The sequence below is a fragment of the Onychostoma macrolepis genome, chromosome 22 (assembly GCF_012432095.1).
Source record: "Onychostoma macrolepis isolate SWU-2019 chromosome 22, ASM1243209v1, whole genome shotgun sequence".
Taxonomy (NCBI): Eukaryota; Metazoa; Chordata; class Actinopteri; order Cypriniformes; family Cyprinidae; genus Onychostoma; species Onychostoma macrolepis.
Genome location: NC_081176.1, coordinates 27,460,151 through 27,473,544, shown reverse-complemented (window position 1 = coordinate 27,473,544; position 13,394 = coordinate 27,460,151). Strand labels below are relative to the sequence as shown.

At 32.4% G+C, this 13,394-nt stretch overlaps 1 protein-coding gene across 1 annotated transcript; it reads right to left on the bottom strand.

Moving 5' to 3' along the window:
- Positions 1-562: 562 nt before the first annotated feature.
- sec13 (SEC13 homolog, nuclear pore and COPII coat complex component) lies at positions 563-13,340 on the bottom strand. The gene is made up of 9 exons (XM_058761163.1): positions 13,203-13,340; positions 10,594-10,638; positions 10,390-10,505; positions 8,723-8,874; positions 8,501-8,634; positions 5,496-5,629; positions 4,511-4,631; positions 4,140-4,286; positions 563-1,037 (listed from the first exon to the last, which is right to left on the bottom strand). The coding sequence occupies exons 1-9, from the start codon at positions 13,203-13,205 to the stop codon at positions 927-929; spliced, it is 963 nt and encodes a 320-aa protein (XP_058617146.1). The 5' UTR covers positions 13,206-13,340; the 3' UTR covers positions 563-926.
- Between the last annotated feature and the right edge of the window lie 54 nt (positions 13,341-13,394).

Genomic DNA, 13,394 nt, shown 5'->3' with positions numbered 1-13,394 from the left:
TGTAAAGTCAGAATTTTGTGAAATTACATCTCGCAATTGTTATGAACTCACATTTCTAACTTTTTTCTACGAATTCTGGGTTAACATCTTGCTGTTAATAACTCGCAATTCTTAATCGAGACTTAATTGAAAGTTTATGACTTGCAATTGTGCGATAAAATGTTGCTTTCTGGTAAAAACGTATACGAATAACACAAAATAAGATATTTTGAAATATGTTGGTAACCTAACTGTTGCTAATTGTAGAAAACTTTGTAAGATTTTTCAAAAATTGTACGAATTTGTACTTTATTTTACGAGGTGCCAAATTCATAGGAATTCGTACAAAGGACCACCCTTAACGCCGCCCCTAAACCTACCCCTCACACAAAAACAGACAAGCGTAGTCGTACGAATTAGCCACCTCGTAAAATACATACGAATTGGTAGTGGGATAGTGTTGTATATACTTACAATACAATCTTTATAACCATAATATTGTACTCAATTAAATTTTAGACAATATAAATGAATGAAATTATTAAGGAGAAGAAGAAGAAAACAAGTTGGTTATATTTTCATATAGAAAACTTTATTCTTCAATGGTCGTGTTGGTCTTGAAACACACTAAAGTCCATTGTGGCCAATATATTAGGACCAGCTTTCATTTATCAACTTTTTTACTTCTCCATGAATCATTTCTCAACATAATTGACATGTTAAGAATTTTTACAAATATTACAAATCAGTTCAAACATCCTATTTGGAAATGAACCATTGGAAATGATCTAAAAAAAAAAAAAAGAAAAATCAGGGAAAGGTTGAAAACCAAAACAAAATTTCATATCCGCTCTGCTGTCTGGGAGTGAAATGCACTTTTAATGTTCAAGGAAAGTCTTTGGGTGCAGAACGATGTCTGATTGGAGGTGTGAGAGAGGAGATAGACTTCACTGCTCGTTCTGCTGGTTGTCTGTGATGGAGGTCACGGCCCCCTGGCCTTTGTTGACGTCACTGATACAAGCCCACTGTCCGTCCACTGACTCCTTCCACAGGGTCACCTATGCGCAAAAGTCAATTTGAAGCATAGTAAATGACGGGCTTTTCAATTTTGGTTGAACAATCCCTATAAAAACACCACCAGGTTAGACGTCTAATTTACAGTTAATATCATGATGATTTAAATGAGCGTTTTATTATCTATTCTTGAAATAGTTCACTCAAAAAAGAACATTTGCTTAAATGTATTCCCCCTCAGGCCATCCAAGATGTAGACGAGTTTGTTTCTTCATCAGAACAGATTTGGAGAAATGTAGCATTACATCACTTGCTCACTAATGGATCCTCTGCAGTGAATGGGTGCCGTCAGAATTTGAGTCCCATCACAATAATCCACACCACTCCAGTCCATCTTCTAAAGTGAAAAGATGCATGTTTGTAAGAAATTAATTTATGGACTGGAGTGGTGTGGATTACTTGTGATGTTTTTATCAGCTGTCTGGACTCATTCTGACGGCACCCATTCACTGCAGAGGATCCATTGGTGAGCAAGTAATGAAATGCTACATTTCTCCAAATCTGTTCTAATGAAAACCAAACTCATCTGCATCTTGAATGGCCTGAGGGTGAATACATTTAAGCAAATTTTCTTTTTTAGTTTAATCATTTCTTTAAAACGGTCTATTAGTGCTTTAAAGTTCAATAGCAAAAAATAACAGTTAAAACTGTCAATTTGAATCAATTAATTCAAAACTTCATATATGCAAAAGCAAAAATAATATGCAATTAAAATAACTGTGGGTAAGCTACTCGTTATTACAATACATTGGGTGATATGAATAATCTTTTTTTCAATATGTATTTTTTTAATTTTTTTTTACCTATACTGTATTTAATTCTAAAGCATTTATAGTTGATTTGAAAAGCCATTTTAAGCAGTTTCAGAGTAAATGCATACATTATCATTCAAATGTTCTGGATTTTTAAAGAAATACTTTTATTCAGAAAGGATGCATTAAATTGATCGGTTAGTCAGGCTAGAGGCCATTAGGAAAAAGCATGTCTTCCTGTTCCAGGGACAGCAACGTAACCTTGCTCATCTTGGTGGGGTAAGATCATTTTAGCAAGCAAACAAGGTAATGAAAACACCTTCAAGAATGACTGCGTACACACCATTAGTAAAAAAAAAAAAAAAAAAGAAAAGCTGCCTAAAATCACCTAGTCAGGGTTGTATTTAACCTGCGCTTATTTTCAAAGCCCTTTTGCATTATTTAGCTGTCTGTTTTATAAATGCATCAGATAATGGCACCTTCGTCTGAGAGTAAATGGCTCAACCCGTCGCTCGCCATTGTGAATAATTACAAGGCAGAGCATCTCACCGAAAGCACGACAACCCAGAGTCTTGATTTAAATAACAGCGACGTCGAGGACCGATTCCCTCACGCTGGGTGATATAACCTCAGTCATTAATTCCTGAACCTGAGAGTGCTTTAATAGTCAGGCACTGTAAAATGAGTAATGATGCTGGGTAAATGCAGTGCTGTAAGCTGCCCACATGCTCCAGCGGAGCATCTTCACTCCATAATCCCACAGGACGAGAGCCAAAGACTGTCAACATAAGTTTCATGGTGAAAAGAATGAAAGAATCACAATGCATTTGTCAGAGAACATTCACGGCCTGTCGTTTAGTTGGTGACGGGATGAATCACGTTTGGCGCACAGCATCCTGGAGGACATCCAGCCTTTAGTATGAGACTGTTTGTTAGCATTTATAAGAAGTGTTATTTTACTACCATTGAGAAACTATTATAGGTTTTATTATTATTTTATATTAGTTTTAGTAAATTAGCTACAATTTTAGTTACATTTTAGTAATTGTTTTAGTAAATTTTAGTAGTTAGTTTTAGTAAATTTAGCTAATTAATTTAGTAATTATATGTTTTAGTCATTTTTTTTTTCATTTATGTAGTTATGAATTTTTAGTTTTAATTTTAGTATATTAAGTTAAAGCTAAACAAAAATGAGAAAGGTCAAATGTAAAAAGTTAAAATGCATTTTAATTTCAAGTAAGGTTTTAGCAGTATTAGTTCTGTTTATTAGTGCTCGATATTTAAACATCAATAGTAGAAATGGTGTTACATTTCAAAACTGCCCATTTTCATGAACTGATTTAAAACTTTACGTTAAAAAGATGTATTAAACGTATTAAAAAGTGCAAAATACTAAGCAAGTAAAATACATTCAGGTAAATACTGCTCATTATTACTATTTTGGTGGATATAAATAAAATGATACAATATTTTTTTTCATATAATATATATATATATATATAAACTACTAGTGGTGGAAAAAAAACTAAAATCGATTCACCTAACTATCGCGATTCTTTTTAAAACGATTTAAAAATCGATTGGTTTACATCAGAATCGATTTTTATTTCATTATTTTATTTTTCCTAAGAGGTGGTGGGGAGAAGTTAGCGCTTTGTAATTTCAAGAGGAATAAATATACACTGTGTATGTGTACGCTCCTGAAATAAAAGTTTAGAAAGATGTGATGCATTGTTTTTGTTAATATGACTCATCATATACAGTCTCATATACTTCATATACTATAATATAATATTATTACAATTTAAAAGAACTATGTGAATATATTAGAAAATATAATTTATTCCTGTGATCAAAGCGGTCATTACTCCACTCTTCAGTGTCGCATGATCCTTCAGAAATCATTCTAATATGCTGACTTGCTGCTCAAAAAAAATATTTCTTATTATTATCATCAATATTGAAAACAGTTGTGCAGCTTCATATTTCTGTGAAATGATTTTGATTTCAGGATTCTTTGAGGAAAAGAAGGTTCAAAAGAACAATTTATTACTTTGGTAATATTGCACATTTTTAATGGTCACTTTTAATCAATTTAATGTGTCTCTGCTGAATAAAAGTATTCATTTCTTAAAATGGTTTTGAACAGTAGTGTATTTTATAGATTTGTTTTCAATATATTATTTTTACTTCTTATTTTAAACATTTTTAATCTGATTTGCTACAATGGCCATTTTTAGGCAGTTTAATGATAAATAATTTTCATTTCTGCTAAACTACTCCTTTAAATCCAGACTCTAGGGTCGTATTGGAAAGGTATAACAGATCACATACTTTGTTGTCTCCTCCTGACACAGCCAGGATGTTTCCTGTGATGGACCAGCTCACATGCCACACCACGTCATTGAATTTGTGGAGAAGTTTGGCCGTCCAGGTGTTACCGGCAGGGTCGTCACACGTCCAGATAAACACACGACCATCCTACGGTGGAATATAACAATATAATATCAATCTGTTATGCATATTCCAGATACTATTATCCAACTTACATAGCATTAAAGGTATACATTTTAAAGCACTCCTAAGGAATCAAACACATCATTTTTAGATTAGAATAAAAATCAACTTATTCAATTTTATTTACAATTATTGCTCACGATGATATACAGTACAAGATTTAGAGTAAAGCATTTGGCTGTGATCACCTGTGAGCAGCTGGCGATTGTGCAGGTAGGCAGACCAATGGAAGGAGCCCAGCCAACATCTCTCACCCAATCACTGTGCGCCTCCAGCTTCTGGTCCTCTTTCCACTGGCCATCCTCTTCTCTGGGAAGAAAAATAGGATTGTCAGCACATTGTTTTAATTCAAAAGATATTTGTAGACTCAGTCTTATTTTAACAATGACAATAACAATGACAATAAATGCATTTTTGGGTGATTTATTACTTCAAATATCATTGGCTAAATAAGAATGTAGCATTTTATCATATTTGGAAATGGAAAACACACACACACACACACACACACACACACACACATGTTTATAATGTTTTTGAAAGAACGCTCACCAATATTGCTTTTATTTTTAAACGTTTATTGCAATTATAGTTTGTGTAAAATGTTAAAATAACTATTTTCTATTGACTCATTGACATTAAAAATGTTACAAAAAATGCAACTGTTCAAAGACATGCTGCACTTTTTAAACTTTCCATTTGTAAAAGAATTTAATCAAAAATCTAAATTTTAGTTTTTATACATCTTATTTTTAGCACCTAATATGAAACAGTGTGACTGTTTTCAACATTGATAAGAGGAAATGTTTCTTCAGCGTCAAATCAGCATTTTAGAATGATTTCTGAAGGATCATGTGACACTGAAGACTGGAGTAATGATACTGAAAATTCAGATTTGATCAATAAATTGCATTGTAGAATATACTCATTCTGAAAAGTTATTACAATTTAAAATAACTCTTTTCTATTTATTACCGTATTTTGGATCAACTGAATGCAGCCTTAAAGAGCATCAGAGAATTCTTTCAAAATATATATTAATTACAAACTTCTGGCCTCCAGAGTAAATATAACATTATTTTATTTTCATTTATTTATTCTGTGTGGGTCTACTGGTGCCCAAGTGTGACAGTAAAAGTACACTGTACTCTCTAAAATAAGGGCTGCACTCACTTCCACAGCTTGACCAGATTGTCACAGCCTCCAGACACAAATCTCTTGATGTAGTTGGGCTTCTGTCCTGTTGGCTGCTCAATAAGACTCCCTGGGACAACAGCTGGGGCCCAACTCACAGCGTTACAGCCGATCTGCCAGAGAGAAGAGAGAGACCATTAATAAACTCAAATAACAGGATGCAGTACAACAAACTGGGCCAGTCTTGTATGACATCTACTACACTCGACTGAAGCCTCTATATTGCATGTCTATAGAGCCGTATTGTCCAATCAGCACTGATGAATATTGAAAATAAAAGTTTGGTAACACTTTATTTTTAGGTGTCGGAAAGTTTCGGAGGCAGTGTGTAAACGTGATTGACACAACGTGTGGTTGTATTAGTTAACGTGCGAAAGTTTCAGACTCAGTGTGCAAAAAACTTTAACTGTTTCAATTAAAGAGGGGTTAAATATAGTAATAACAATAATATAGTAAATTACCGTATAGACCCGAATATAAGACGACCCTAATCATAAGACGACCCCCCTTTTTCCAGATGTACCTTTTGGAAAAAGGCTTTGTGAAAACCAAATCGAGTTTTTTTTTTCTCTTTAAAACACATTTTTTCTTAAATTATATTCATATTGCATATTTTTCCTATTTTAATTTTTGTAAGTATGGTAGGCTAAATACTGGTAAAATGTACCAACAATGACATTTAAAAATATACACTTTTTGCTATACCATAAAAATAACATTTACCCCATCTGAATTATATAACATTTAGTCCATCCATCTCATAGTAGCCTACCAAAATTGTATTAACAGTAGAAGTGAAATCTTATTGTAGTCTTCAAATCTGGGTACTGTGTTTTAAAATCACTTACAGAGGAAGTTTGGTCCCATCAGGCTACATAGTCACGACTCGTGCCGCTGTAAGCTTTTTTTTTTTTTTTTCTCTTTTCACTCACGATCTTTACAGCACACATTACATTACATATTTCATGGCACACTTGTTTTAATGCGTTTTTGGCGCCACCTATTGTTGTGGGTGTATTATTGACATGTCAAAGTCTAGATCCAAGAAAAAAACATCGTCTTATATTCGGGTCAATACGGTAGTACATAGTAACTACATAGTAATAACATGCTAATAACACCAAAACTGCCATTTCTGAACATTTACTTATTATTGAGAACTTTTTAATCAGATACAATATGGTTTTAGTAGAAAAATATTAAGCTCCTGAGACCCTGCATCCACATTATATTTTAGTGAATTTCTCTGAGACTATACATGTCACAGTCTGGATTTCCTGTACAGAGCACATTCAGGGCTTTTCAGAGACACTAAATGATTGGATGTTTCACCATGACCACTCCCTCTCCTTGGTCTTCAAATATGTCTGATATTAATTTAGTGGCACTAATGATAATACTTTGTAATTATCATTTAAATCGGTCTAATTTTTAAATTGTGTGTCATATATCAACATCTCAGGAAAATGTTTTGGGGTTTCAAATCAAAATATGACTTTCTGTTACGAAACAGGACGTTGATTTCATATATGTCCTCATGAGGACACCGGGACTAAAAGCACGTTTATTACGCATTTTGGGAGACATAACAAATGAATAGGGAAAGAAATTATATTTCAATATTCTATGAAATATTATTATGAAAATCTTGTCAATTATTACTCCCATTATTACACTTATTTTTTCATTACATGTTGCCCCAAAAACACATTAATATGCAAATTAGATTTAGTTTATAGATGCATTGTATATAATGAGAAACCCGTTTATGGCCATTTTACACACATTTTGCAGAAAGAAAAATGGTATATCGAATCATTCTGTTATAACATAGTTGAGAATCATCTTTATACAAAGTTTGGTTAAAAAAAATAATCATTTTAAACTAAAAATGTATTGGTGATTTAAAAAATCAATTGTTTTTGCCTATGCATGTTCATTCATGTTATTCATGACATAGCATAACTTATGAAATATCTTTTTTTTTTTTTACATGCTCTAAACAATGTAAAGACATGAAAAAAAGAAAAAAAAAATCCTAAACTATGACTGTTTAATAAGCTCACATTCCAGCGGGTCAAAACGGACCCGGGAATGCAAAAGGTGTCTGCAATATTTGAACGCATTAGGATGGTTAATCAACATTAAATAATTTAAAAAATAAAATAAAAATAATATATATATATATATATATATATATATATATATATATATATATATATATATATATATATATATATATATATTCAAACAAATATTACATTTAATTGCGCAACATTTATATTTATTTGTTTATTTACTTATTTATTTTTAAGTTAGTGTTAAATATAGTAATAACATAGTAAAAAATAGTGCTGTCAAATGCTTAATCGCGATTAGTTGCATCCAAAATAAGTTTTTGTTTACATAATATATGTGTGTGTACTGTGTATATTTATTATGTACATATAAAAGACACACACATGTATATATTTAAGAAAAATGTTACGTTTATATATTAAATGTATTTGTGTGTATATATTTATATTCATATAAATTACATAATGTATAAATATATGTAAATATTTTCAAAATATATGCTGTATGTGTGTGTCTTTATATATATACATAATAAATATACACAGTACACACACATATATTATGTAAACAAAAACTTTTATTTTGGATTAATCTTTTGACAGCACTAGTAAAAACCTTAGCACTTTTAAATAAAATCTTCGTACTTTTACTCATTAATGAGAAGTTTTTGATCAGATATAATCTGGTTTTAGTTAAAAAAAAAACATTCTATTACTGTTATACAAGCTATTAGAATGCATTTGGGAGGTTATTCAAAATAATAATAATAATAAATTAAATTACACACACATTTATATAAAATCTAAATCTACTATATGTAAATAGTAGTAATAGTCAAATAATTATTAGAGCCCTGTAGAGGTGTATTTTAAGATATTACGGTCGCATATAAAGGCTAAACTCACTGTATGTGCGTTGTTGATCTTCTTAATATCCCAATGTCCGTCTCCAGAGCAGGTCAACACTGAAATGGCACCGTCTGAGCTGCCACAGGCCAGAATCAAGCCGAAGTCATACGGTCCCCAGCAAACAGAGTTCACTGCGGGAGAACAAACGTGTGATTGTCCACAGCGGGATGCACTTCTGTGTCACAGTGTCTGATATGAGAGTCAAAAGCGTGAAGTTACCAGAGGAGTCGTGGCCTGTGTATTCATACATCTTGTCCCAGGTGCCATTCTCCTCCTTCCAGATGATCACCTTCCTGTCGTAGGAGCAGGATGCCAGGATGTTGCCATACATGGGGTGAGCCCAGGCCACCTGCCACACCGGACCCTCATGACTGCCCAAAGAGATTGAAAGAAATCAAATAAAAGAACTAAGTACAACTAATAAGATATTAGCCCTGTTATCAATCATATGTCATTTTTCAGCAAATACATTTTAGTTTTAAATTTCTGTTAAAAGCTCATTTATTTACTATGGCTTTTAATTCCACGGGCAATTAATTATTAGATGTGTATTTGTTTCGTGTCGTCTTGTTTTATGTTTATGCCCATTCTCATTCCTTTATTTTCTTTCATGTACAGCACTTTGGACAACCTTGGTTGTAAATGTACTTTATTGGAAATACAAAATACATTTGATTAATCAACTACTTTGTTATTTTATATTAATTTATTTTATATACTTTTTCTGACAATACTGAAATATGCAAATATAAAGTATTTATCACTTAATTTACTGGGTTCAATATTTTAACCAATTGACAACACTAAATATAATACATAAATGTAAGCAGTTTTATCAATTGATTGATTGTTTCAGTTTTGGTTGTTTTAAATGTATTGAAATTTTACTTATATTTAAAATTGCTGATAAAAACCTGGAAAAACTTTAAACCGTTTACATAATTATTCTACTGTTTTTTTTTTTTTTTTTAATATAATAATTGGTTTCCTTCTCATCTTTTTAAACTTGAGTAACTACTTAAATAATTAAAAACATACTTCAGTGAAAAATATTTAATATATATATATTTAACTGTTGTAATGCATATTGTTTACAGTTAAATTTTTGGAGGATATTAAAGAATTGTGATCATTAGCATATTAGTTTTTTGCTGTATCAAAATTGTATCAGTTTATTTTACAATTATTTATCACATAATAAACTGCATTAAATATTTTAATCAATTGATAGCCCAAATTATAATACAAAACTGCACAAGTAGACCCCCCACATGATTGTAAAGCACTTTGGGTGTATTGCAATACACATTAAAAGCGCTATATAAATGCCTCATTCATTCATTCATTCAAGTAGGTTTATGTATGTATGTATTTACAGTTGATTACTTAAAAGAACTAGTGCTGTCAAACGATTAATCGTGATTAATCTTTTCCAAAATAAAAGTTTGTTTACATAATGTGTACACTGTGTATATTTATGTATATATAAACACACACATGCAGTATATATTTAAAAAATATTAACATGTATACACATATATATATATATATATATATATTTAATACATAAACATAATATTTTTCATAAATATATACATACATGTGTTTGTATTTATATATACACATAATAAATATACACAGCACACATATATATTATGCAAACAAAAACTTTTAGTTTGGATGCGATGCGATTAATCATTTGACAGCACTAAAAAGAAGACATTTCATTGTTTTAATGTATCTTTATATTTACATTTAAATATTTAATTTAAAAATGTGTTCATTTGCATAGAGAAGATTTACATTTTCCAGTTATTGTCTCCTGAAGTTTTAAGTTTCACTATGGTATCTTTGAAACCCTAGTTTTATTTGTGAGCTTCACTCACCCCCTCAGATCAGCCACGAGGATCTGCCCTCCGTTTTTGACGTCAAAGATCTTCACAGAGCGATCAGAGGAGCAGGTGGCCAGTCTGGTGCCGTAATAATCCATCTGAGCATCATGCTGAAAACACAACAACAAAACAGAGTTAAAATGCTAGGAAAGAAGCAGAAGAGGTAAAGGAGGAGACAGAACGGATGGAGACACTCACGATCATATCCTCATGTGAGGTGTCCACTGTGTTCATGACTGAAACCTGAAAGACAAGACCACAGGTAAACAGTTATTTGTCAAAAACATTAAAAAAATACTAAAATCAGTTATGATTTTAGTGATCAGATTTAACTGACGTCAGTAGAATTTTTGATATTATCATGCATTTTATCTGAATACCCAAACATTTCAATAAACAGTCATGTATAAGGTATATGCAACTAATCAATTATTATTTAATACTTTATGTAATTAACTAACATACTATTCAATTGACAAATACTAATATATGCCATCACTCATTCATTTAAAATATTGTATAATATATATTTAAATAATGCAAAAAATACGTCATTTATTTTACTTATTTTTCTGCATATATTACTGATATATGCAATCATGTTTGTTTGTTTTATTTATAAAGTAATTAACTAAATTAAATATTTTAATCAATTGACAGCACTAAATACTATACAGAAATGTATAGCCTTTTAAAGTAATTTAATATTTTTCTGCAAATACTGATTTGCGATTATTTACTTGGTTCATTTATTTGATCATTTATCACGTAATTAACTGATTTAAATGTTTTAATCAACTGACAGCACTAAATATGATACAAAACCTTCATATGAAAAAAAAAAAAAAAAAAACTTAAATACAGTGGGTGAAATAAGTATTCAACACTTGAACATATTTTTTATTAAACATTTCCAGTGCAGCAATTCACATGACATTTTAACCAGATGTTGGCATTAACTCAAGAAATCTACACAGATAAAGAAATCATAAAATTACAATCCATAAAAAAAGATATATTTAATGAAGTGAAATAGGAGAAGAAAAAAGTATTGAACACACACAAAAAAAGCAGTACACCAAAGAAAGACAACAGCTGATTTCACTAATTAGTTCCACCTCCTATTTGTGCAAATTAGAATCAGCCAGGTTATTGCAGGTTAATCAGTTAGAAAAAGCCTTACCCACCTCTGAATGCAAGTATACAAACATCTCATGATGGGTAGAGGCAAAGAGCTGTCCCAAGACCTCCGCAACAAGATTGTTGTGCTGCATAAAATCTGTAGTGGTTTCAGATGTATTTCACAACTCCTAAATGTTCCTGTAAGCACCATTGGGTCCATTATACGAAAGTGGAAAGAAAAAAACTCCACCATCAACCTGCCACGCAAAGGAGCTCCTCGAAAGATTTCTGATCAGGGAGTCAGAAGGTTAATCAGAAGAGTAATCCAAGAGCCAAGGACCACTCGGAAAGAGCTACAGAGAGACTTGGAAGCAGCAGGTACAGTTGTCACAGAGAAAACTATAGGCAATGCACTCCACCGCCACGGCCTCCATGCACGCTCACCTCGGAAGGCTCCGTTTTTGAAGAAAAGGCATGTTGATGCTCGTTTGATGTTTGCTACAAAACATTTGGACAACACTGTGAATTACTGGGAGAATGTTGTCTGGTCAGCCGAGACAAAAATTGAACTTTTTGGCAATAATACCACACGCCATGTTTGGAGGAGAAATGGCTCTGCGTATGACGTTAAAAATACCATACCAACAGTGAAGTTTGGAGGTGGAAGCATCATGGTATGGGGCTGTTTTTCTTCTCATGGTCCTGGCAGAATCCATGTTATTGAAGGGAAGATGAATGGAGCCATGTACTGGGAAATTCTTGAGGTGAATCTGTTACTATCCGCCAGGATGATGAGGATGAGACATGGATGGACATTCCAGCAGGACAATTATCCAAAACATACTGCAAAGGAGACTTGGTTCCAGAAGAAGAAAATAAAGTTGTTGGAATGGCCCGGTCAGTCACCAGACTTAAATTCTCACCCAATAGAGAATTTATGGAAGGAACTGAAGATCAAGATTCACAAGAGGGCCCCGTGGAACATTCAAGATTTGAAGACAGTCTGTTGAGAAGAATGGACCAAAATCCCACCTGCGCACTGTGAACGATTAGTTTGTTCATACAGGAAGCGTCTTGAAGCTGTTATTGCAAACAAAGGCTTTTCCACCAAGTATTCCACTTTATTACACATAACTTTTTTTTTTTATGGATTGTAATATTCAATATTTTTTCTCTGTGTAAATTACTTGAGTTAATACCAACATCTGGTCAAAATTTCATGTGAACTGCTGCACTGGAAATGCGTTTAATAAAAAATGTGTTCAAGTGTTGAATACTTATTTCCCCCACTGTATATAAAATGGTACCATTTTAAGTTGATAGGTCATTAAACTCGGATCGTAACTACAACTAATTAATAATAATATGGGAGGGGGGGGAGAAACAACAACTGAAAATATCGCAATACTGTAACGTACATATTTGACAGAATAAAATCAGATATTTAAAAGAGCGGTTTTATAAACACGTTTGTAATCTAATCACAACTAAACAACAAAAAGTTGCGTTTAATCTCAGAAACAGCTTTAAAATCTAAAAATGCGTTTTATTTTCCATCAGGTCACTTACTGTAAAACTACAGAATCGGGTTTTGTTTCGATTTTTCCATTCATCCGCTCAAGAACTGCCGGGTTTAAACAAATATCTGAGGATAATCAAAACACAGTCAATTATGTAACACTCACCATATTTGAATATATCGCTCCAACAACCTCCTTCACCACTGAAATCTTCAGAAAGTGTCCTGGCAGCTCTTCGGAGCTTCAGAAATGAATTTACTGATAATATTTCCGACGTGGCAGACAGCGCTCGGTGCGGACTGTGTCTCCGCCGCTAAACGCTCCGAGTGGAGCGAAATAAAGGTTCCGCTTCATGTT